The following is a 21,993-nucleotide window of genomic DNA, read 5'->3' on the forward strand; positions in this document are numbered from 1 at the left end:
CTGAAACACCCCCAAAACACCCTGAAAGACCCCAAAACACCTCCAAAAATACCCTGAAACACACCTTGAAACACCCACAGAAACACCTTGAAACACCCTGAAAAACACCCTGAAACACCCAAAAAAACACTCCCAAAACCACCCTGAAACACCCCGAAAACACCCTGAAAAACCCCGAAAACACCCTGAAACACCCCAAAACCACCCCAAAACACGCCCCGGAATACCCCGAAACACACCTTGAAACACCCCCACAAACACCCTGAAACACCCCAAAAAACACTCCTGAAAACACCCCAAAACCACCCTGAAACACCCCAAAACACCCCCAAAAATACCCTGGAACACACCTTGAAACACCCCCAAAAACACCTTAAAACACCCCAAAACACCTTGAAACACCCCAAAACACCCCCAAAAGCACTCTGAAAACACACCTTGAAACACCCACAGAAACACCTTGAAACACCCCCACAAACACCATGAAACACCCCCAAACACCCTAAAACACCCTGAAACACCCCCGAAAACACCCCTGAAAACACCCCCAAAACACCCTGAAACACCCCAAAACACCCCCAAAAATACCCCGAAACACACCTTGAAACACCCACAGAAACACCTTGAAACACCCCCACAAACACCATGAAACACCCCAAAACACCCTAAAACACCCTGAAACACCCCCGAAAACACCCTGAAACACCCCAAAAAACACCCCTGAAAACACCCCCAAAACACCCCGAAACACCCCAAAACACCCCCAAAAATACCCCGAAACACACCTTGAAACACCCCCAGAAACACCTTGAAACACCCACAGGAACACCTTGAAACACCCCAAACACCCTGAAACACCCCAAAAAACACCCTGAAAAACTCCGAAAACACCCTGAAACACCAAAAAACCACCCCCAAAACACCCCTGAAAACACCCCGCAAACACCCTGAAACACCCCAAAACCACCCCAAAACACCCCCGCAAACACCCTGAAACACACCATGAAACACCCCACAAACACCTTGAAACACCCCCACAAACACCCCGAAACACCCCCCGAAACACCCCCAAAACCACCCCAAAACACCCCCCAAAATACCCCAAACCCACCCTGAAACACCCCCAAAACACCCCAAAAAAACACCCTGAAACACCCCAAACACTCCTTGAAACACCCCAAAACCACCCTGAAACACCCCCAAAACCACCCTGCAACACCCCAAAACCACCTGGAAAACACCCTGCAACACCCTGACGCACCCTGAAACACCCTGACAAAACCCCCCCTAAAAACACCCCAAAACCCCCTTCAAACACCCGGAAACACCCCCACAACCACCCCTGAAACACCCCAAAACACCCCCCAACACCCCTACAACACCCCACAGAGCCCCAAAACCCAGCAACACCCCCCAACACCCCATAGAGCCCCATAAGACACTGCAACACCCCCCAACACCCAATGCCACCACCCAACACCCCACAGAGCCCTCAACACCCCCAAACCCCAGTGACACCCCAATAATGACACCCACAACAACACCCCAACCCCCCCCGAGTACCCCCCTCTGACGTTTCCTTGTCCCCCTACAGGCGGCGCCATGTCCCCCAGCTACAGCCCCACATCTCCGGCCTACGAGCCGCGCTCGCCGGGGGGCTACACCCCCCAGAGCCCCAGCTACAGCCCCACATCCCCCAGCTACAGCCCCACATCGCCCAGCTACAGCCCCACCTCACCCAACTACAGCCCCACCTCGCCCAGCTACAGCCCCACGTCGCCGAGCTACAGCCCCACGTCTCCCAGCTACAGCCCCACGTCGCCAAGCTACAGCCCCACGTCGCCCAGCTACAGCCCGACCAGCCCCAGCTACAGCCCCACCTCGCCCAGCTACAGCCCAACCAGCCCCAGCTACAGCCCCACTTCGCCCAGCTACAGCCCCACGTCGCCGAGTTACAGCCCCACGTCGCCCAGCTACAGCCCCACCTCCCCCAGCTACAGCCCGACCTCCCCCAGCTACAGCCCCACCTCGCCCAGCTACAGCCCCACGTCCCCCAGCTACAGCCCCACCAGCCCCAACTACAGCCCCACTTCTCCCAACTACACCCCGACCTCCCCCAGCTACAGCCCCACTTCTCCCAGCTACAGCCCCACCAGCCCCAACTACACCCCCACCTCCCCCAACTACAGCCCCACCTCGCCCAGCTACAGCCCCACGTCCCCCAGCTACAGCCCCACCTCGCCCAGCTACAGCCCCTCCAGCCCCCGCTACACCCCCCAGTCGCCCACCTACACCCCCAGCTCCCCCAGCTACAGCCCCAGCTCCCCCAGCTACAGCCCCACGTCCCCCAAGTACACCCCCACCAGCCCCAGCTACAGCCCCAGCTCCCCCGAGTACACCCCGACCTCCCCCAAGTACAGCCCCACCTCCCCCAAGTACAGCCCCACGTCCCCCAAGTACAGCCCCACCTCGCCCACCTACAGCCCCACCACCCCCAAGTACAGCCCCACCTCGCCCACCTACAGCCCCACGTCCCCCGTCTACACCCCCACGTCCCCCAAGTACAGCCCCACGTCCCCCACCTACAGCCCCACCTCCCCCAAGTACAGCCCCACCTCGCCCACCTACAGCCCCACGTCCCCCAAGGGCTCCACCTACAGCCCCACGTCACCCGGCTACAGCCCCACGTCCCCCACCTACAGCCTCACCAGCCCGGCCATCAGCCCCGACGACAGCGACGACGACAACTGAGCGCCCCCCATCCCCCCCAAAATACAACCCGTGGGGCGACCCACGCGCTGGGGGGTGACGCGGTGGGGGGTGACGCGGCGGTTGGGGTGACGGCCCTTGGGGAGATCTGTGGGGCAGGGGGGTGATTGACAAGGGGGTGACAAACAAGGTGGGGTGACCTATAGGTTGGGGTGACCCCCATGGGGAGATCTGTGGGGCAGGGGGGTGATTGACAAGGGGGTGACAAACAAGGTGGGGTGACCCATAGGTTGGGGTGACCCATAGGTTGGGGTGACCCCCATGGGGAGATCCGTGGGGCAGGGGGGTGATTGACAAGGGGGTGACCCCCAGGTTGGGGTGACCCATAGGTTGGGGTGACCCATAGGTTGGGGTGACCCCCATGGGGAGATCTGTGGGGCAGGGGGGTGATTGACAAGGGGGTGACCCATAGGTTGGGGTGACCCGTAGGTTGGGGTGACCCCCAAGTTGGGGTGACCCATAAGTTGTGGGGTGACCCCCAAGTTGGGGTGACGGCCCTTGGGGAGATCTGTGGGTCAGGGGGGTGATTGACAAGGGGGTGACCCCCAAGTTGGGGTGACCCATAAGTTGGGGTGACCCATAGGTTGGGGTGACCCCCAAGTTGGGGTGACTCCCATAGGGAGATCTGTGGGTCAGGGGGATGATTGACAAGGGGGTGACCCCCAAGTTGGGGTGACCCATAAGTTGTGGGGTGACCCCCAAGTTGGGGTGACCCCCATGGGGAGATATGTGGGGCAGGGGGGTGATTGACAAGGGGGTGACCCACAAGTTGGGGTGACCCATAGGTTGGGGTGACCCGTAGGTTGGGGTGACTCCCATAGGGAGATCTGTGGGTCGGGGGGTGATTGACAAGGGGGTGACCCCCAAGTTGGGGTGACCCATAAGTTGGGGTGACCCATAGGTTGGGGTGACCCCCAAGTTGGGGTGACCCCCATGGGGAGATCCGTGGGTCAGGGGGATGATTGACAAGGGGGTGACAAATTGGGGGGTGACCCCAAAGTTATGGGGTGACCCCCCCCAAATGGGGGTGGGGGAGGGGTGGATGGGGACGCACTCCCCAGTTTGGGGGGGTAGGGGCGGTGGGGGAGGGGCAGATTATGGGGGGGGAATGGGGAGTGGGGCGCCCCCTGGTGGGGGGTTGGGGGGGTTGGGGGGGCATTGGCCCCTCCCCCTCCCGTTTTCGGGGTGGGGGGAGGGGAATCGGCTGCGATTTCGGTTTTGGGGGCAAATTAAAGTTTTACCCGTTTTCAGCTCCGGCTCCGTTTTTTGGGGGGGGGGGGGAGGGACCCAGGCGTCCGGGGACCCCCATCCCCCCCAATAATGGACCCAGGAGTCCGGGGACCCCAATAATGGACCCAGGCGTCCGGGGACCCCCATCCCCCCAATAATGGACCCAGGCGTCCGGGGACTCCCATCCACCCCAATAATGGACCCAGGAGTCCGGGGACCCCAATAATGGACCCAGGCGTCCGGGGACCCCCATCCCCCCCAATAATGGACCCAGGCGTCCGGGGACCCCCATCCCCCCCAATAATGGACCCAGGCGTCCGGGGACCCCAAACCCCCCCAATAATGGACCCAGGCGTCCGGGGACCCCCATCCCCCCCAATAATGGACCCAGGCGTCCGGGGACCCCAATAATGGACCCAGGCGTCCGGGGACCCCCATCCCCCCCAATAATGGACCCAGGCATCCGGCGACTCCCATCCCCCCCAGTAATGGACCCAGGAGTCCGGGGACTCCCATCCCCCCCAATAATGGACCCAAGAGTCCAAGGACCCCCATCCCCCCCAATAATGGACCCAGGAGTCCGGGGACCCCCATCCCCCCCAATAATGGACCCAGGAGTCCGGGGACTCCCATCCCCCCCAATAATGGACCCAGGAGTCCGAGGACCCCAATCCCCCCAATAATGGACCCAGGCGTCCGGGGACCCCCATCCCCCCCAATAATGGACCCAGGAGTCCGAGGACCCCAATAATGGACCCAGGCGTCCGGGGACCCCCATCCCCCCCAATAATGGACCCAGGCGTCCGGGGACCCCCATCCCCCCCAATAATGGACCCAGGAGTCCGAGGACCCCAATAATGGACCCAGGCGTCCGGGGACCCCAAACCCCCCCAATAATGGACCCAGGCGTCCGGGGACCCCTATCCCCCCCAGTGATGGACCCAGGAGTCCGGGGACCCCCCACCGTCTCAAGGGGCACCCATGGGTGCGGGGGGCGGTACCAAAAGGGGGGGGGTGGTCCCCGTTGGCAGCGGTGGGATTCGAACCCACGTCCCCGAGGGGACTGGAGCCTAAATCCAGCGCCTTGGACCGCTCGGCCACGCTACCGGGGGTGGGGAAGCCCCGGACGCCTGGGTCCCCCCCGAACTCCTGGGTCCCTCCCTGAAGTTCTGGGTCCCTCCCGAACTCCTGGGTCCCCCCCGAACTCCTGGGTCCCTCCCGAACTCCTGGGTCCTCCCCCGAACTCCTGGGTCCCTTCCCGAACTCCTGGGTCCCTCCCGAACTCCTGGGTCCCCCCCGAACTCCTGGGTCCTCCCCCGAACTCCCGGGTCCCGTCCCGAACTCCTGGGTCCCCCGAACTCCTGGGTCCCCCGAACTCCTGGATCCCAATCAGGGTCACATCAGACCATGTAACGCCGGGGGCGGGGCCACCCCAAAACCACGCCCCTTTCCCACATTTCCACACCCCTTCTGCATCAAACCACGCCCACCCATCATTGGCCACGCCCCCTTTTCGCGCCTTGGGAGGGGGCGTGGCCAGAGCGGGATCCTGGTTGGGTGAGCGGGACCGGGGGGGATTTTGGAGCGATTTTGGGGGGTTTTGGGGGGTTTTTGGGTGTTTTGGGGGTCAGGGGACACTCGTGGGGGTGGGGGGGACCTTGGGGGGGTGGGGAGGACACGGGGTGGGGGAGGGGGGGACAAAGTGCGGCCGTGGGGACAAAGTTCAACCTGGGGAATGGGGGGAGGGGTTGGGGACACATGGGACCCCCCAAAACCCCCCCTGACCCCCCCCTGCCCCTCCCCCCATAGCCCCCCAATGGAGACCCTGAGCCGCTGGTTCCGCACACGGGTAACGCCCCTCCCCCCCCCCCCCCAAAAAAAGGGACCCAGGCATCCGGGAGACCCCATAGGGGACCCAGGCGTCCGGGACACCCCCCAACCCCCTCCCAATGGGGACCCTGGTGTCCCCCCTCCCACCCCAAAAAGGGACCCAGGCATCCGGGAGACCCCAAACACCCACCCCCAAAAATGGACCCAGGCGTTCGGGACCCCCCCATAGGGGACCCAGGCATCCGGGGACCCCCAGTGTCACCCCCTCAGGGACCCCCCCATAGGGGACCCAGGCGTCCGGGACGCCCCCAACCCCCTCCCAATGGGGACCCTTCCCCCCAAAAAAGGGACCCAGGTGTCCGGGCCCCTCCCCCCTAAAAAGGGACCCAGGCGTCCGGGAGACCCCCGACACCCCCCCTAAAAAGGGACCCAGGCATCCGGGACCCCCCATAGGGGACCCAGGTGTCCGGGACACCCCCACCTCCCCCCAGATGGGGACCCTTCCCCCCCAGAAAGGGACCCAGGCGTCCGGGAGACCCCCGACACCCCCCCCTAAAAAGGGACCCAGGCATCCGGGACCCCCCATAGGGGACCCAGGTGTCCGGGCCCCTCCCCCCAAAAAAGGGACCCAGGCGTCCGGGCGGCGCTGACGGCCCCGCAGCCCCCGGGTGGGGGAGGGGCGGTTTCCTACAGCCGCCACCGGGACCCCCCGGGGGGGGGAGGGGCGGAGCAGGAGGAAGATGGCGAGGGGGGGGAGGGGAACCCAGGCGTTCGGCTGCCCCTCCCCCACCGCCGGCCCCGCCCCCGCCGCCGGCTCCACCCAATGGTGACCTTGGCTCTCGGCTCCGCCTCCGCGTTCCTGGCCGGTACCAGCCCCTCCCCCCACTCGCCCCTCCCCCCACTCGCCCCTCCCCCCATTCACCCCTCCCCCACTCACCATTCACACCCCTCCCCCATTCACCCCCTTTATCCCCCTCCCCCAATTCTCCCCTCCCCCCACTCCCCCCTCCCCCACTCACATTTCACACCCCTCCCCCATTCCCCCCTCCCCCATTCGCCCCTCCCCCATTCGCCCCTCCCCCATTCACCCCTCCCCATTTGCCCCTCCCCCATTCCCCCCTCCCCCATTCGCCCCTCCCCCATTCACCCCTCCCCCATTCGCCCCTCCCCCACTCACCATTCACACCCCTCCCCCATTCACCCCCTTTATTCCCCTCCCCCCTTCACCCCTCCCCCACTCACCCCCTTTACCCCCCTCCCCCCTCTGGCCCCTCCCCCCAGGTCTCCTGGTGGCCGCCATTGGCCGCAGCCCCTGCGGGGGCGGGGCCGGATCTGACGTGGGCGACCCCGCCCCAGAAGGGGAGGAGCTGGTGGGCGGGGCCAGCGCCGAGGCCCCGCCCCTTCCCTGGCCCCGCCTCCAGGAAATGCTGCAGCGCCACCTGCAGGAGGGGAGGGTGGAGGCCTGGGTCAGGTGAGTGATCCTTGACCTTGACCCCTGACCTTGACCTCTGACCCTTGACCCCATAGCCCTGCAATGGAGACCCTAAGCCCTTCCCCCCCTCCCCATAAAAAAAAGGGACCCAGGCATCCGGGGCACCCCAACCCTCCCAAAGGGGACCCTTCCCCCAAAAAGGGACCCAGGCGTCCGGGACACCCCCAATCCCCCCAATAGGCCCCTCCCCTCCCATCCAAAAAGGGACCCAGGCGTCCGGGCCACCCCAACCTCCACAATGGGGACCCCTCCCCAAAAAGGGACCCAGGCGTCCGGGAGACCCCCAAAAAGGGACCCAGGCGTCCGGGCCCACCACCCCCCCCCCCCCCCCCCCCCCCCGACCCCCGTGACCTCTGACCCCAGGGAGGTGAGCGCGGCGCCGCACGGGGCGGGGTCGGAGCGGGGGAGGGGCCTCGCCCGGGCCGTGCTCAACGCCATGGTGGGGGCGGGGCTGACGCGGGTCTGGAGCCGCCCCCAGCCCCTCCCCCTCCCCACGAGGTACGGGGGGGCGGGGACAAGGGGGTGGAGTCAGAGATGGGGGCGGGGACAATGGGGTGGGAGTAGGGACGGGGGAGGGGCCAAGGGGTGGGGGTGGGGTCAGAGATGGGGGTGGGAACAAGGGGGTGGGGCCTGTAGGGGGTGGGGTCAGAGATGGGGGTGGAGCCAAAGGGGGAGGGGCCAGTTAAGTGGGGGTGGGGTCAGAGATGGGGGTGGGAACGAGGGGGTGGGGCCTGTAGGGGGTGGGGTCAGAGATGGGGTGGGGCCAAGGGGGGTGGGGTCTGTTCTGGGGGGAGGGGCCAAGAGGTGGGGGTGGAGTCAGAGATGGGGCGTGGACAATGGGGTGGGGGCGGGGCCAAAGGGTGGGGCCAAGGGGGGTGGGGCTAGGGGGGCGGGGGGCAAAGGGTGGGGGCGGGGTTAAGGGGTGGGGGGGCAAGGTGGGGTGGGCGGGGTCAGGGATGGGGTGGGGCCAAAGGGGGAGGGGCCAGTTCAGAGGGGGTGGGGGGCAGATATGGGGGTGGGGCTAAGGGGGGTGGGGTCTGTTCTGGGGTAGGGGCGAGGCCTAAGGGGTTGGGGGGAGGGGCCAGTTTAGTGGGAGAGGGGTAGAGATGGGGGCGGGGCCAGTTCTGAGGGTGGGGGCGGTTGGGGGTGGAGCCTGTTTGGGGGCGGGGCCAGTTTTGGGGGTGGGGGCAACTCGGGGGGTGGAGTCAGGTCGGGGGGGGGCGGAGCCAGTTGGGGGTGGGATCAGAGATGGGGGTGGAGCCAATTCCAGGGGTGGAGCCAATGGGGGCGGGGCCAGTTCTGTGGGCGGAGCCATATAGGGGGGCAGGGTTAGATCCGGGGGGGTGGAGCCACTTTCCAGAGGGCGTGGCCTGTTCTGGGGGCGGGGCCTCATTATTCCCACTGCCCCGTGGGTTGGGGGTTTGGTCTCATTTGGTGGGGGGGGGGGGGGGGCAGCTCTTGGTCGACCCTCCCCTTGACCTTTGATCCCCTGACCTTTGAACCCCCCAGGGGCGTGGCCTCCCTGCACTGGCTGCCCGAGGGGGGGCGGGGTCTCCGGCCCCTCCCCCTCGACCCCGACGCCTTTTGCGCCTGGAGCGTCCCCGGTGATGTCACGGTAACCCCTGACCTTTGACCCCCCACTTGACCTTGACCTTGACCCCCTTGACCTTGAGCCCTGACCGTGACCTTTGACCCCAGGGGGGGTTGGTCTACGGGCACTACGGGCGCCCCCAGGACCTGGAGCTGCTGCGGGGGAGGGGAGTGAGAGTGCGCGGGAACATCCTGCTGCTCCGGGGGGGGAGGGGCAGCCCCGCCCAGAAGGTGGGGGAGGGGCGGGGGGAGGGGAGGGGAAGGGGGGGAAGGGGGAGGGGTGGGGGGAAGGGGGAGGGGCAGCCCCGCCCATAGTGGGGGAGGGGCGGGGGGAGGGGAGGGGAAGGGGGTGGATGGGGGAGGGAGGGGGGAGAGGGAGGGGCAGCCCCGCCCATAGTGGGGGAGGGGCGGGGGGAGGGGAAGGGGGGTGGAGGGGGGAGGGGTGGGGGGAAGGGGGAGGGGCAGCCCCGTCCATAGTGGGGGAGGGGCGGGGGGAGGGGAAGTGGGTGGAGGGGGGAGGGGTGGGGGAGGGGAAGGGGGAGGGGGAGGGGCAGCCACGCCCAGAAGGTGGGGGAGGGGAATGGGAGGTGGCGGGGGGAGGGGAATTGGGTGGGGGGTGGGGGAGGGGAATGGGGAGGATGGGGGGAGGGGCGGGGAGAGGGGCAGGGATGGGGGAGAGGAAGGGGGAGGGGCAGCCCCGCCCATAGTGGGGGAGGGAGGGGGGAGGGGAAGAGGGAGGGGCAGCCCCGCCCAGAAGGTGGGGGAGGGGAATGGGAATTGGGGGGAGGGGTGGGGGGAGGGGTGAGAAGAAGGGGGAGGGGAAGCCCCGCCCTGGAGGTGGGGGAGGGGCACGGGGGAGGGGTGGGGAGGGGGGTGGGGATGGGGGGAGGGGAAGCCCCGCCCAGAAGGTGGGGGATGGGCAGCCACGCCCATATGGGGGGAGGGGCAGCCCCACCCATAAGGTGGGGGATGGGCAGCCACGCCCATATGGGGGGAGGGGCGGCAGGGGAGGGAAGGGGGAGGGGTGGGGGGAGGGGCGGCCCCACCTACAAAGTGGGGGAGGGGCAGAGGGGGAGGGGCAGCCCCACCCAGAAGGTGGGGGAGGGGTGAGGAGTGAAGGGGGGAGGGGCAGACACAGCCATAAATGGGGGAGGGGTGACGTGGGGCGGGGGAGGGGTGGGTGTGAGGGTCCCCGGACGCCTGGGTCCGCAGGTGGCGCTGGCGGCGGGGGAGGGGGCGCTGGGGGTCCTGTTCTACCCCCACCCCCAGGACACGGCGGGACCGGGGGGGCACCCGGGGCTGGGGGGGGACACGGCGGTGACCATGAACGTGAGTGGGGGAGGGGCGGGCTGCGGGGTCCCCTCCCGGACGCCTGGGTCCCTCCCTGAACTCCTGGGTCCCTCCCCGAACTCCTGGGTCCCCTCCCGAACTCCTGGGTCCCTCCCCGAACTCCTGGGTCCCCTCCCGAACTCCTGGGTCCCTCCCCGAACTCCTGGGTCCCTCCCCGAACTCCTGGGTCCCTCCCGAACTCCTGGGTCTCCCCCGAACTCCTGGGTCCCCCTGAACTCCTGGGTCCCTCCCCGAACTCCTGGGTCCCTCCCCGGACACCTGGGTCCCCCCCGAACTCCTGGGTCCCTCCCGAACTCCTGGGTCCCCTCCCGAACTCCTGGGTCCCTCCCCGAACTCCTGGGTCCCTCCCGAACGCCTGGGTCCCCCATGAACAACTGAGCCCTTCCCGAACTCCTGGGACCCCCCCGAACTCCTGGGTCCCTCCCCGAACTCCTGGGTCCCTCCCCCGCACTCCTGGGTCCCCCCTGAACTCCTGGGTCCCTCCCGAACTCCTGGGTCCCCCCAATCTCCTGCTGCGTGGTCTGGGGGGGTCAGCAGGAGGTAGAGGGGGGGTCGGGGTGTTTTGGGGACCCCTCCCCCCCCCTCTGAGCGCCGCCCCTCCCCCCGCAGCTCCAGGAGGGCTCTGGGGACCCCTGGACCCGCGGGTTCCCCTCGTTCAGCGGGCGGGCCCCGCCCCGCCCCCCCCCGGGGGTCCCGCCCATCCCCGCGCTGCCAATCAGCGCCAACGCGGCGGCGGAGCTGCTGGGGTACGCCTGGGTCCCTCCCGGACTCCTGGGTCCCCCCAGAACACCTGGGTCCCTCCCGGACTCCTGGGTCCCTTCAGAACACCTGGGTTCACTCCTAGGTCCCCTCCCCCTTGAACTCCTGGGTCCCCTTCCGAACACCTGGGTCCCCCCCGAACTCCTGGGTCCCTCCCCGAACTCCTGGGTCCCCCCCGAACTCCTGGGTCCCTCCCCGAACTCCTGGGTCCCCCCGAACTCCTGGGTCCCTCCCCGAACTCCTGGGTCCCTCCCCGAACTCCTGGGTCCCCCCCGAACTCCTGGGTCCCTCCCCGAACTCCTGGGTTCACTCCCGAACTCCTGGGTCCCTCCCCGAACTCCTGGGTTCACTCCCGAACTCCTGGGTCCCTCCCGAACTCCTGGGTCCCCCCCGAACTCCTGGGTCCCTCCCCGAGCTCCTGGGTCCCTCCCGAACTCCTGGGTCCCCCTCAACTCCTGGGTCCCTCCCGAACTCCTGGGTCCCCTCCCGAACTCCTGGGTCCCTCCCCGAACTCCTGGGTCCCCCCCGAACTCCTGGGTCCCTCCCCGAACTCCTGGGTCCCCCCCGAACTCCTGGGTCCCTCCCCGAGCTCCTGGGTCCCTCCCGAACTCCTGGGTCCACTCCCGAACTCCTGGGTCCCTCCCCGAGCTCCTGGGTCCCTCCCGAACTCCTGGGTCCCCTCCCGAACTCCTGGGTCCCTCCCGAACTCCTGGGTCCCCTCCCGATCTCCTGGGTCCCTCCCGCACTCCTGGGTCCCTCCCGCACTCCTGGGTCCCTCCCGCACTCCTGGGTCCCCTCCCGAACTCCTGGGTCCCTCCCGAACTCCTGGGTCCACTCCCGAACTCCTGGGTCCCTCCCGAACTCCTGGGTCCCCCTCAAATCCTGAGTCCCTCCCCGAACTCCTGGGTCCCTCCCGAACTCCTGGGTCCCCCTCAACTCCTGGGTCCCTCCCGAACTCCTGGGTCCCTCCCCGAACTCCTGGGTCCCTCCCGAACTCCTGGGTCCCTCCCGAACTCCTGGGTCCCTCCCGAACTCCTGGGTCCCTCCCCGAACCCCTGGGTCCCCGCAGGTCCCTGGGGGGCCCCCGGCCGCCCCCGCATTGGTCGCTGCCCCCCGGGCGGGGTCTCCGCTCCCAGCGGCGCCTGCGGCTCCTGGTGGGGGGGGGGACGCGCCCGGGGACCCTGAGCAGCGTCTTTGGGGCCCTGCAGGGCCGCCTGGAGCCCGGTAATTAGGGGGGGCTAATTAGGGGGGGGTAATTAGGGAGCGATTAATTAGGAGGTGATTATTTGGGGGGCGATTAATTAGGAGGTGATTATTTGGGGGGTGATTTATTGGGGGCTGTGGTTTATTGGGCTGTGGTTTATCTGGGGGGTGGTTTATTGGGCTGTGGTTAATTAGAGGGGGTGTTAATTAGGGGGCGGTTAGTTGGGCTGTGACTTATTGGGGCGTGGTTTATTGGGGGTGTGGCCTATTGGGGTGTGGTTTATTGGGGGCTGTGGTTTATTGGGGGCGTGGTTAATTAGGGGGTGGTTGATTAGGGGCTGATTGATTAGAATGGGGTTTATTGGGGGGGTGGATTATTGGGGTGTGGTTAATTAGGTGGCGGTTAATTAAGTAGTGGTTAATTAGGTGGTGATTAGTTGGGGGCGTGGTTTATTGGGGGCGTGGTTACTTGGGCTGTGGTTTATTGGTTCATGGTTCATTAAGGGGTGGTTAATTGGGGGGGTGGTTTATTGGGCTGTGGTTTATTGGTTCATGGTTCATTAATGGGTGATTAATTGGGGGTGTGGTTAATTGGGCTGTGGTTTATTGGTTCATGGTTCATTAAGGGGTGATTAATTGGGGGTGTGGTTTATTGGGGTGGGGTTTATTTGGTGTGGTTTATTGGTTCATGGTTAACTGGGGGGTGGATAATTGGGTGGTGATTAATGGGGGGGTGGTTAATTGAAGGGTTGTTAATTGGGGGCGTGGTTTATTGGGGCGTGGTTAATTGGGGGGCGGTTAATTAGGGGGTAGTTAGTTTGGGGGTGGTTAATGGGGACTGTGGTTAATGGGGGGTGTGGCTAATTGGGGTGTGGTTAATTGGGGGCTGGTTCATTAAGGGGTGGTTAATTGGGGGATGTTTTATTGGGGGTGTGATTAATGGGGGGTTGGTTAATTGGGGGCGTGGCTTATTGGGGCGTGGTTAACTAGGGTGTGTTTTATTTGATGTGGTTAATTGGGGGCATGGTTAATTGGGGCGTGGTTAATTAGAGGGTGGTTAATTAGGGGGTGGTTAATTGGGCTGTGACTTATTGGGGGTGTGGCCTACAGGGGTGTGGTTAATTAGAGAGTTGTTAATTAGGGGCTGTGGTTAATTGCGGTGTGGTTAATTAGGGGTGTGGTTTATTGGGCTGTGGTTTATTGAGGTGGTTAATTAGGGGGGATCTATAGGGGTGTGGTTAATTAGGGGTGTGGTTAATTAAAATGGGGTTAATTAGGGGTGTGGTTAATTAGGTCGTGGTTAATTAGGGTGGGGTTAATGGAGGGCGTAGTTAATAGGGGGTGGTTAATTGGGGGGTGGTTAATCGGGGGTGTGGTTTATTGGGTGGGCGGGGCCTCGTCTGACCCCTCCCCTCCCCCCCCCCCCCCCCCAGACTGTTACATCATCGTGGGGGCGCAACGTGATTCGCTGGGCCCGGGGGCGGCGGCCTCGGGGGTGGGAACCGCCCTCCTGCTGGAGCTCGCCAGCCTATTCGCTGCCATGGGGCGGGAAGGTGGGGGCGGGGCCACGGAGGGGGTGGGGCCACGGAGGGGGTGGGGCCACGGAGGGGGTGGGGCCACGGAGGGGGTGGGGCCACGGAGGGGGTGGGGCCACGGAGGGGGTGGGGCCTTGGGGTGAGGAAGGGAAAAGGGAGGGGGTGGGAACACAGAGACTTCAGTCCCCCGGACGCCTGGGTCCTCCCCGAACGCCTGGGTCCATCCTGAACGCCTGGGTCCCTCCCCGGACTCCTGGGTCCCTCCCCGAACTCCTGGGTCCCTCCCCGAACTCCTGGGTCCCTCCCCGAACTCCTGGGTCCCTCCCCGGACTCCTGGGTCCCCCCCGAACTCCTGGGTCCCTCCCCGAACTCCTGGGTCCCCCCCGAACTCCTGGGTCCCTCCCCGAACTCCTGGGTCCCTCCCCGGACTCCTGGGTCCCTCCCCGAACTCCTGGGTCCCCCCCGGACTCCTGGGTCCCCCCCGAACTCCTGGGTCCCTCCCCGGACTCCTGGGTCCCCCCCGAACTCCTGGGTCCCCCCCGAACTCCTGGGTCCCTCCCCGAACTCCTGGGTCCCTCCCCGGACTCCTGGGTCCCTCCCCGAACTCCTGGGTCCCTCCCCGAACTCCTGGGTCCCCCCCGGACTCCTGGGTCCCTCCCCGAACTCCTGGGTCCCCCCCGGACTCCTGGGTCCCTCCCCGAACTCCTGGGTCCCCCCCGGACTCCTGGGTCCCTCCCCGAACTCCTGGGTCCCCCCCGGACTCCTGGGTCCCTCCCCGAACTCCTGGGTCCCTCCCCGAACTCCTGGGTCCCTCCCCGAACTCCTGGGTCCCTCCCCGAACTCCTGGGTCCCTCCCCGAACTCCTGGGTCCTCCCCGAACTCCTGGGTCCCTCCCGGACGCCTGGGTCCCCGCAGGTTTCCAGCTCCGCCGGACGCTGTTGTTCGTCAGTTGGGATGGGGGCGAGTTCGGGCATTTGGGGGCCACCGAGTGGCTGGAGGTTCGCCCGGACGCCTGGGTCCCTTCCCGAACGCCTGGGTCCCCCCCGGACGCCTGGGTCCCCCCCGAACTCCTGGGTCCCCCCCCGAACTCCTGGGTCCCCCCCGAACTCCTGGGTCCCCCCCGAACTCCTGGGTCCCGCCCCGAACTCCTGGGTCCCCCCCGAACTCCTGGGTCCCCCCCCGAACTCCTGGGTCCCCCCCGAACTCCTGGGTCCCGCCCCGAACTCCTGGGTCCCCCCCGAACTCCTGGGTCCCCCCCGAACTCCTGGGTCCCCTGTCCCCTCTCTATCAATCATTAAAAGTCCCCTGGGGTGCAATGCGGGGGGGGGAGGGTTCAGCCCCGATCTCCTGGGTCCCCCCGAACGCCTGGGTCCCTCCCGGACGCCTGGGTCCCCCCCAACCACCCCTCCCCCCAGGGTTACCCCAACCTCCTCCACACCAAAGTCGCCGCCTACATCAGTCTGGACCAATCAGTGCTGGGTGAGCCCCTCCCCCCCCCAACCCCCCCACCCCCCCCCACCCCCCCCCACCCCCCGGACGCCTGGGTCCCCCTGACCCTCCCCACCCCTCCCCCCAACAGGTGACGATCGCTTGGTGGCCAAAATCAGCCCCTCGCTGGTCCCATTGCTGGGGAGCGCCCTGAGCCAGGTGGGGGAGGGGTAGAGGGGGGGAGGGGGGACCCCCCCGGACGCCTGGGTCCCTCCTGACCCCCCCTTCCCTTCCCATCCCCCCCCCCAGGTGGAAAGTCCCAATGAGGGGGGGAAAAGCCTCTTGGAGCAGCTGACGAAGCCGGGACGGGGGTGGGAGAGCGAAGTGTGAGCGGCCCCCGGACGCCTGGGTCCCCCCCCGAACTCCTGGGTCCCCCCCCGGACGCCTGGGTCCCTCCCCGAACTCCTGGGTCCCTCCCTGAACTCCTGGGTCCCTCCCCGAACTCCTGGGTCCCCACTGGACTCCTGGGTCCCCCCCCCGAACTCCTGGGTCCCTCCCCTGGAACTCCTGGGTGTCCCCCCCCCGAACTCCTGGGTCCCTTTCGAATTCATGGATTCCCTCCCCGAACTCCTGGGTCCCCCCCGAACTCCTGGGTCCCTCCCCGAACTCCTGGGTCCCCTCCCCGAACTCCTGGGTCCCTCCCCGAACTCCTGGGTCCCTCCCCGTACTCCTGGGTCCCTCCCCGAACTCCTGGGTCCCCACTGGACTCCTGGGTCCCCCCCCCGAACTCCTGGGTCCCTTTCGAATTCATGGATTCCCTCCCCAAACTCCTGGGTCCCCTCCCCGTACTCCTGGGTCCCTCCCCGAACTCCTGGGTCCCCTCCCCGTACTCCTGGGTCCCTCCCCGAACTCCTGGGTCCCCTCCCGAACTCCTGGGTCCCTCCCCTGGAACTCCTGGGTCCCTTCCCGTACTCCTGGGTCCCTCCGCGAACTCCTGGGTCCCTCCCCGAACTCCTGGGTCCCTCCCCGAACTCCTGGGTCCCCTCCCCGAACTCCTGGGTCCCTCCCCGAACTCCTGGGTCCCTCCCGAACTCCTGGGTCCCTCCCGAACTCCTGGGTCCCCCCTTGATCTCCTTGGTCCCCTCCCCGAACTCCTGGGTCCCCCCCGAACTCCTGGGTCCCTCCCGGACGCCTGGGTCCCCTTAGGGTGCGGTCTCTGCCCCCCGAAAGCGGCGCCTTCCCCTTTGCCGCCGCCGCCGGGATCCCGGCCATGGAGCTCGGCTTCGATGAGGTGACCGTGCCCAATGTCCCCAATGTCCCCAATGTCCCCATTATCCCAATGTCCCCATTGTCCCCACTATCCCCGTTGTCCCCACAATATCCCCCTTATCCCCATTGCCCCCATAGCCCCACAATGTCCCCGTCGTCCCATTATCCCCATCATCCCCATTGTCCCCTTGTCCCCCTTATCCCATTGTCCCCATTGTCCCCATGATGTCCCCACATCCCCATGATGTCCCCATATCCCCATTGTCCCCACAATGTCCCCATTGTCTCCATTGTCCCCATTATCCTCCTTATTCCGTTGTCCCCTTATCCCCCTTATCCCATTGTCCCCAATGTCCCCATTGTCCCCACTATCCCCGTTGTCCCCATTATCCCATCGTCCCCAATGTCCCCATTGTCCCCAATGTCCCCATCATCTCCATTATCCCCATTGTCCCCACAATGTCCCCCTTATCGCCGTTGTCCCCATTCTCCCAGTGTCCCTATTGCCCCCATTGTCCCCGTATCCCCATGATGTCCCCACATTGTCCCATCGTCCCCATCATCCCCATTGCCCCCATTGTCCCCACAATGTCCCCATCATCCCCATCATCCCCATCATCCCAATCGTCCCCATCGTCCCCACAATGTCCCCATTGTCCCCCATCATCCCCATTGCCCCCATTGTCCCCATTGTTGCCACAATGTCCCCAATGTCCTCCTTGTCCCCATGATGTCCCCCTTGTCCCATTGTCCCCATGATCCCATTCTCCCCAATGTCCCCGATGTCCCCATTGTCCCCACGATGTCCCCGTTGTCCCCACAATGTGCCCATCACCCCCATCACCCCCAATGTCCCCAATGTCCCCATCACCCCCAATGTCCCCGATGTCCCCAATGTCCCCATCACCCCCAATGCCCCCGATGTCCCCCTCGTCCCCACGATGTCCCTGTTGTCCCCACAATGTGCCCATCACCCCCATCACCCCCAATGCCCCCGATGTCCCCAATGTCCCCATTGTCCCCATCACCCCCAATGCCCCCGATGTCCCCAATGTCCCCATCACCCCCAATGCCCCCGATGTCCCCAATGTCCCCATCACCCCCATCACCCCCAATGTCCCCGATGTCCCCCTCGTCCCCACGATGTCCCCGTTGTCCCCACAATGTGCCCATCACCCCCATCACCCCCATCACCCCCAATGTCCCCAATGTCCCCATCACCCCCAATGCCCCCAATGTCCCCATCGTCCCCATCACCCCCATCACCCCCAATGTCCCCAATGTCCCCAATGTCCCCATCACCCCCATCACCCCCAATGCCCCCGATGTCCCCCTCGTCCCCACGATGTCCCCGTTGTCCCCACAATGTGCCCATCACCCCCATCACCCCCATCACCCCCAATGTCCCCAATGTCCCCATCACCCCCAATGTCCCCGATGTCCCCATTGTCCCCACGATGTCCCCGTTGTCCCCACAATGTGCCCATCACCCCCATCACCCCCAATGCCCCCGATGTCCCCAATGTCCCCATCGTCCCCATCACCCCCAATGTCCCCAATGTCCCCAATGTCCCCATCGTCCCCATCACCCCCAATGCCCCCGATGTCCCCCTCATCCCCACGATGTCCCCGTTGTCCCCACAATGTGCCCATCACCCCCATCACCCCCAATGTCCCCAATGTCCCCATCACCCCCAATGTCCCCGATGTCCCCATTGTCCCCACGATGTCCCCATCACCCCCAATGTCCCCAATGTCCCCAATGTCCCCATCGTCCCCATCACCCCCAATGCCCCCGATGTCCCCCTCGTCCCCACGATGTCCCCGTTGTCCCCAGGCCCCCGGCGGCTGGTCGCGCGCGGCGCTGGGGACGCGGGAGGACTCGTGGTGGCGCCTGCAGGGGGCGCTGCGCGGCCGCTTCCCCGCGGTCACCCGGGCGGTGGCCTCGCTGGTGGCCACGGTCCTGCTGGCCCTGGGCCACCAACCGCGCCTCCCGCTGGACCCGGGGACGCTGGGGGACGCGCTGCTGCGGCAGCTGGCGCCGCTGCAGGTCAGACCAGTACGGACCAGTACGGACCAGTATAGACCAGTATGGGCCAGTATGGGCCAGTAGGGAGCAGTATGGGCCAGTATGGGGCTGGGGAGGGCACTGGGGACATTGGGGACGCTGGGGGACGCGCTGCTGCGGCACCTGGCGCCGCTGCAGGTCAGACCAGTATGGACCAGTACGGACCAGTATAGACCAGTATGGGCCAGTAGGGAGCAGTATGGGCCAGTATGGGGCTGGGGAGGGCACTGGGGACACTCAGGGACACAGCTGGTGCCGCTGCAGGTCAGACCAGTATGGACCAGTATAGACCAGTATAGACCAGTATGGGCCAGTATGGGCCAGTAGGGAGCAGTATGGGGCTGGGGAGGGCACAGGGGACATTGGGGACGCTGGGGGACGCGCTGCTGCGGCAGCTGGCGCCGCTGCAGGTCAGACCAGTACGGACCAGTATAGACCAGTATGGGCCAGTATGGGCCAGTAGGGAGCAGTATGGGCCAGTATGGGGCTGGGGAGGGCACTGGGGACACTCAGGGACACAGCTGGCGCCGCTGCAGGTCAGACCAGTATGGACCAGTATGGACCAGTATGGGCCAGTATGGGCCAGTAGGGACCAGTAGGGAGCAGTATGGGCCAGTAGGAACCAGTATGGGGTTGGGGAGGGCACTGGGGACATTGGGGACGCTGGGGGACGCGCTGCTGCGGCAGCTGGCGCCGCTGCAGGTCAGACCAGTATGGACCAGTATAGACCAGTATAGACAGTATGGGCCACTAGGGACCAGTATAGACCAGTATGGGCCTGTGTGGGCCAGTATGGGGTTGGGGAGGGCACTGGGGACACTGGGGACACTTAGGGACACAGCTGGTGCCACTGCAGGTCAGACCAGTATGGACCAGTATGGTGTCCCATGTCCCCATATCCCAGTGACCCCCAGGGTCCTAAAACCCCCTCAGTGACCCCCAGGGTCCTAAAGTCCACCAGTCACCTGTTCATGTCCCCATATCCCCAGATCTCCATGTCCCCATGTCCCCATGTCCCCGTGGTGTCCCCATGTCCCCACGTCCCCGTGGTGTCCCCATGTCCCCAGGTCCCCATGTCCCATGTCCCCACGTCCCCGTGGTGTCCCCATGTCCCCATGTCCCATGTCCCCACGTCCCCGTGGTGTCCCCATGTCCCCATGTCCCCACGTCCCCGTGGTGTCCCCATGTCCCCATGTCCCCATGTCCCATGTCCCCACGTCCCCGTGGTGTCCCCAGGTCCCCACGTCCCCGTAGTGTCCCCATGTCCCCAGGTCCCCATGTCCCCATGTCCCCATGTCCCCGTGGTGTCCCCATGTCCCCAGGTCCCCATGTCCCCATGTCCCCACGTCCCCGTGGTGTCCCCATGTCCCCAGGTCCCCATGTCCCCATGTCCCCGTGGTGTCCCCATGTCCCCATGTCCCATGTCCCCATGTCCCCGTGGTGTCCCCATGTCCCCAGGTCCCCATGTCCCCATGTCCCCGTGGTGTCCCCATGTCCCCAGGTCCCCATGTCCCCATGTCCCCATGTCCCCGTGGTGTCCCCATGTCCCCATGTCCCATGTCCCCATGTCCCCGTGGTGTCCCCATGTCCCCAGGTCCCCATGTCCCCATGTCCCCGTGGTGTCCCCATGTCCCCACGTCCCCGTGGTGTCCCCATGTCCCCATGTCCCCATGTCCCCATGTCCCATGTCCCCACGTCCCCGTGGTGTCCCCATGTCCCAGGCAGGTCCCCACGTCCCCGTGGTGTCCCCATGTCCCCGTTGCTGTCCCCAGGCGCAGGGCCTGTCCCTGCAGTGCCTGTCCTCGGCCCGCGGTGACATCGTCCGCGCGGCCGCGTCCCTGCGTGGGGACATGGCGGGCTCCGAGGTGACCAACGAGCGCCTCAACCGGGGCTTCAACGCGCGCATCATGGCCGTGAGTGTCACCATTGTCCCCCCATGTCCCCCCCTGTCCCCCTGTCCCCCGTCCCCATATCCCCCGTCCCCATTGTCCCCCTGTCCCCCATGTCCCCCTGTTCCCCATGTCCCCATATCCCCCTGTCCCCCATGTCCCCATATCCCCCTGTGCCCCATGTCCCCCATGTCCCCATTTTCCCAATGTTCCCATGTCCCCATTGTCCCCTTGTCCCTATTTTCCCAATGTCCCCCATTGTCCCCAATGTCCCCATTGCCCCCACGATGTCCCCATATCCCCCATATCCTCCTGTCCCCATTGTCCCCCTGTCCCCATGTCCCCCTGTCCCCATATCCCCCGTCCCCCATATCCCCCTGTCCCCCATGTCCCCATTGTCCCCTTGTCCCTATTTTCCCAATGTCCCCCATTGTCCCCAATGTCCCCCATTGTCCCCAATGTCCCCATTGCCCCCACGATGTCCCCCATATCCCCCATATCCTCCTGTCCCCAATGTCCCCATTGTCCCCTTGTCCCCATTTTCCCATTGTCCCCACGATGTCCCCATATCCCCCATATCCCCCATGTCCCCCTGTCCCCATGTCCCCCTGTCCCCATATCCCCTGTCCCCCATGTCCCCCATGTCCCCATTGTCCCCTTGTCCCCATTTTCCCAATGTCCCCCATTGTCCCCGATGTCTCCATTGTCCCCACGATGTCCCCCGTATCCCCCTGTCCCCATTGTCCCCGATGTCCCCATATCCCCCATGTCCCCATGTCCCCTGACACGTCCCCATGTCCCCAGGCCGAGGGTTCCCTGCTGTCCCCCTTCGTGTCCCCTCTTGTCACCCCGTTCCGCCACGTCCTGCTGGGCCGGGGGGACCACACGTTGGCGGCGCTGGGGAGGGGACGCTTGGGGACACGTGGGGACGGCGGTGATGGGGACAACGGGCGCCGCCTGGCGCTGCTCACCTGGACCCTGCAGGGGGCGGCGGCCGCGCTGGCCGGGGACGCCTGGGACCGCGGGGACGTGTGGGGACAATGGGGGGACAGCGGGGACAACGGGGCCTGCTGGGGGCGGGGGGACAATGGGGACGTCGGGGGCAATGGGGGTGTTGGGGTCAATGGGGACATTGGGGTCAATGGGGGTGTTGGGGTCAATGGGGACATTGGGGTCAATGGGGGCATTGGGGTCAATGGGGACATTGGGGGTAAAGGGGGCAATGGGGACATTGGGGACATTGGGGGCAATGGGGACAATGGGGACATTGGGGGCATTGGGGTCAATGGGGACATTGGGGGTAAGGGGGGCAATGGGGACATTGGGGGCATTGGGGACATTGGGGGCAATGGGGACAATGGGGACATTGGGGGCATTGGGGACAATGGGGACATTGGGGACACCTGGGAAGGTGGTGGCCTTGGGGGCAATGGGGACATTGGGGACATGTGGGGTCAGGGTGGCCTTTGGTGACCCCTGGTGGCCTTGGGGATAATGGGGACATTGGGGGCAATGGGGACATTGGGAACAATGGGGACAATGGGGACCACGGTGGCCTTGGGGACACTGGGGGTCGGGAGG

The 21,993-nt window shown here is 65.8% G+C and overlaps 2 protein-coding genes and 1 non-coding gene across 3 annotated transcripts in view; 2 read left to right on the forward strand and 1 right to left on the reverse strand.

Annotated features, from left to right (window-relative positions):
- The window catches only part of POLR2A (RNA polymerase II subunit A), a 75,693-nt gene extending 72,816 nt beyond the window's left edge, over window positions 1–2,877 (forward strand). Inside the window, exon 29 of the mRNA XM_065859058.2 lies at window positions 1,595–2,877. Within this exon, the coding sequence (XP_065715130.2) occupies window positions 1,595–2,751 (1,157 nt within the window). The 3' untranslated portion in view covers window positions 2,752–2,877. The remainder of the gene's footprint in view (window positions 1–1,594) is intronic.
- A 2,147-nt stretch (window positions 2,878–5,024) lies between these two features.
- On the reverse strand, window positions 5,025–5,106 carry TRNAL-UAG (transfer RNA leucine (anticodon UAG)). The gene has a single exon. It is a non-coding gene; the product is annotated as a tRNA-Leu (tRNA).
- Window positions 5,107–5,527: 421 nt separating this feature from the next.
- Window positions 5,528–21,492, forward strand: TFR2 (transferrin receptor 2; the record flags this gene model as incomplete). Its single annotated transcript, XM_071800117.1, has 19 exons — window positions 5,528–5,556; window positions 5,809–5,848; window positions 6,491–6,695; window positions 7,111–7,300; window positions 7,685–7,819; window positions 8,831–8,936; window positions 9,020–9,142; window positions 10,124–10,240; window positions 10,871–11,007; window positions 12,090–12,244; window positions 13,657–13,776; window positions 14,674–14,756; window positions 15,174–15,237; window positions 15,338–15,405; window positions 15,496–15,572; window positions 16,393–16,477; window positions 18,293–18,505; window positions 20,296–20,436; window positions 21,217–21,492. Coding segments are annotated over exons 2-19 (2,328 nt in total), but the record flags the coding sequence as incomplete, so codon positions are not given.
- Between the last annotated feature and the right edge of the window lie 501 nt (window positions 21,493–21,993).

This window comes from Patagioenas fasciata, chromosome 29 (genome assembly GCF_037038585.1).
Source record: "Patagioenas fasciata isolate bPatFas1 chromosome 29, bPatFas1.hap1, whole genome shotgun sequence".
Lineage (NCBI taxonomy): Eukaryota > Metazoa > Chordata > Aves > Columbiformes > Columbidae > Patagioenas > Patagioenas fasciata.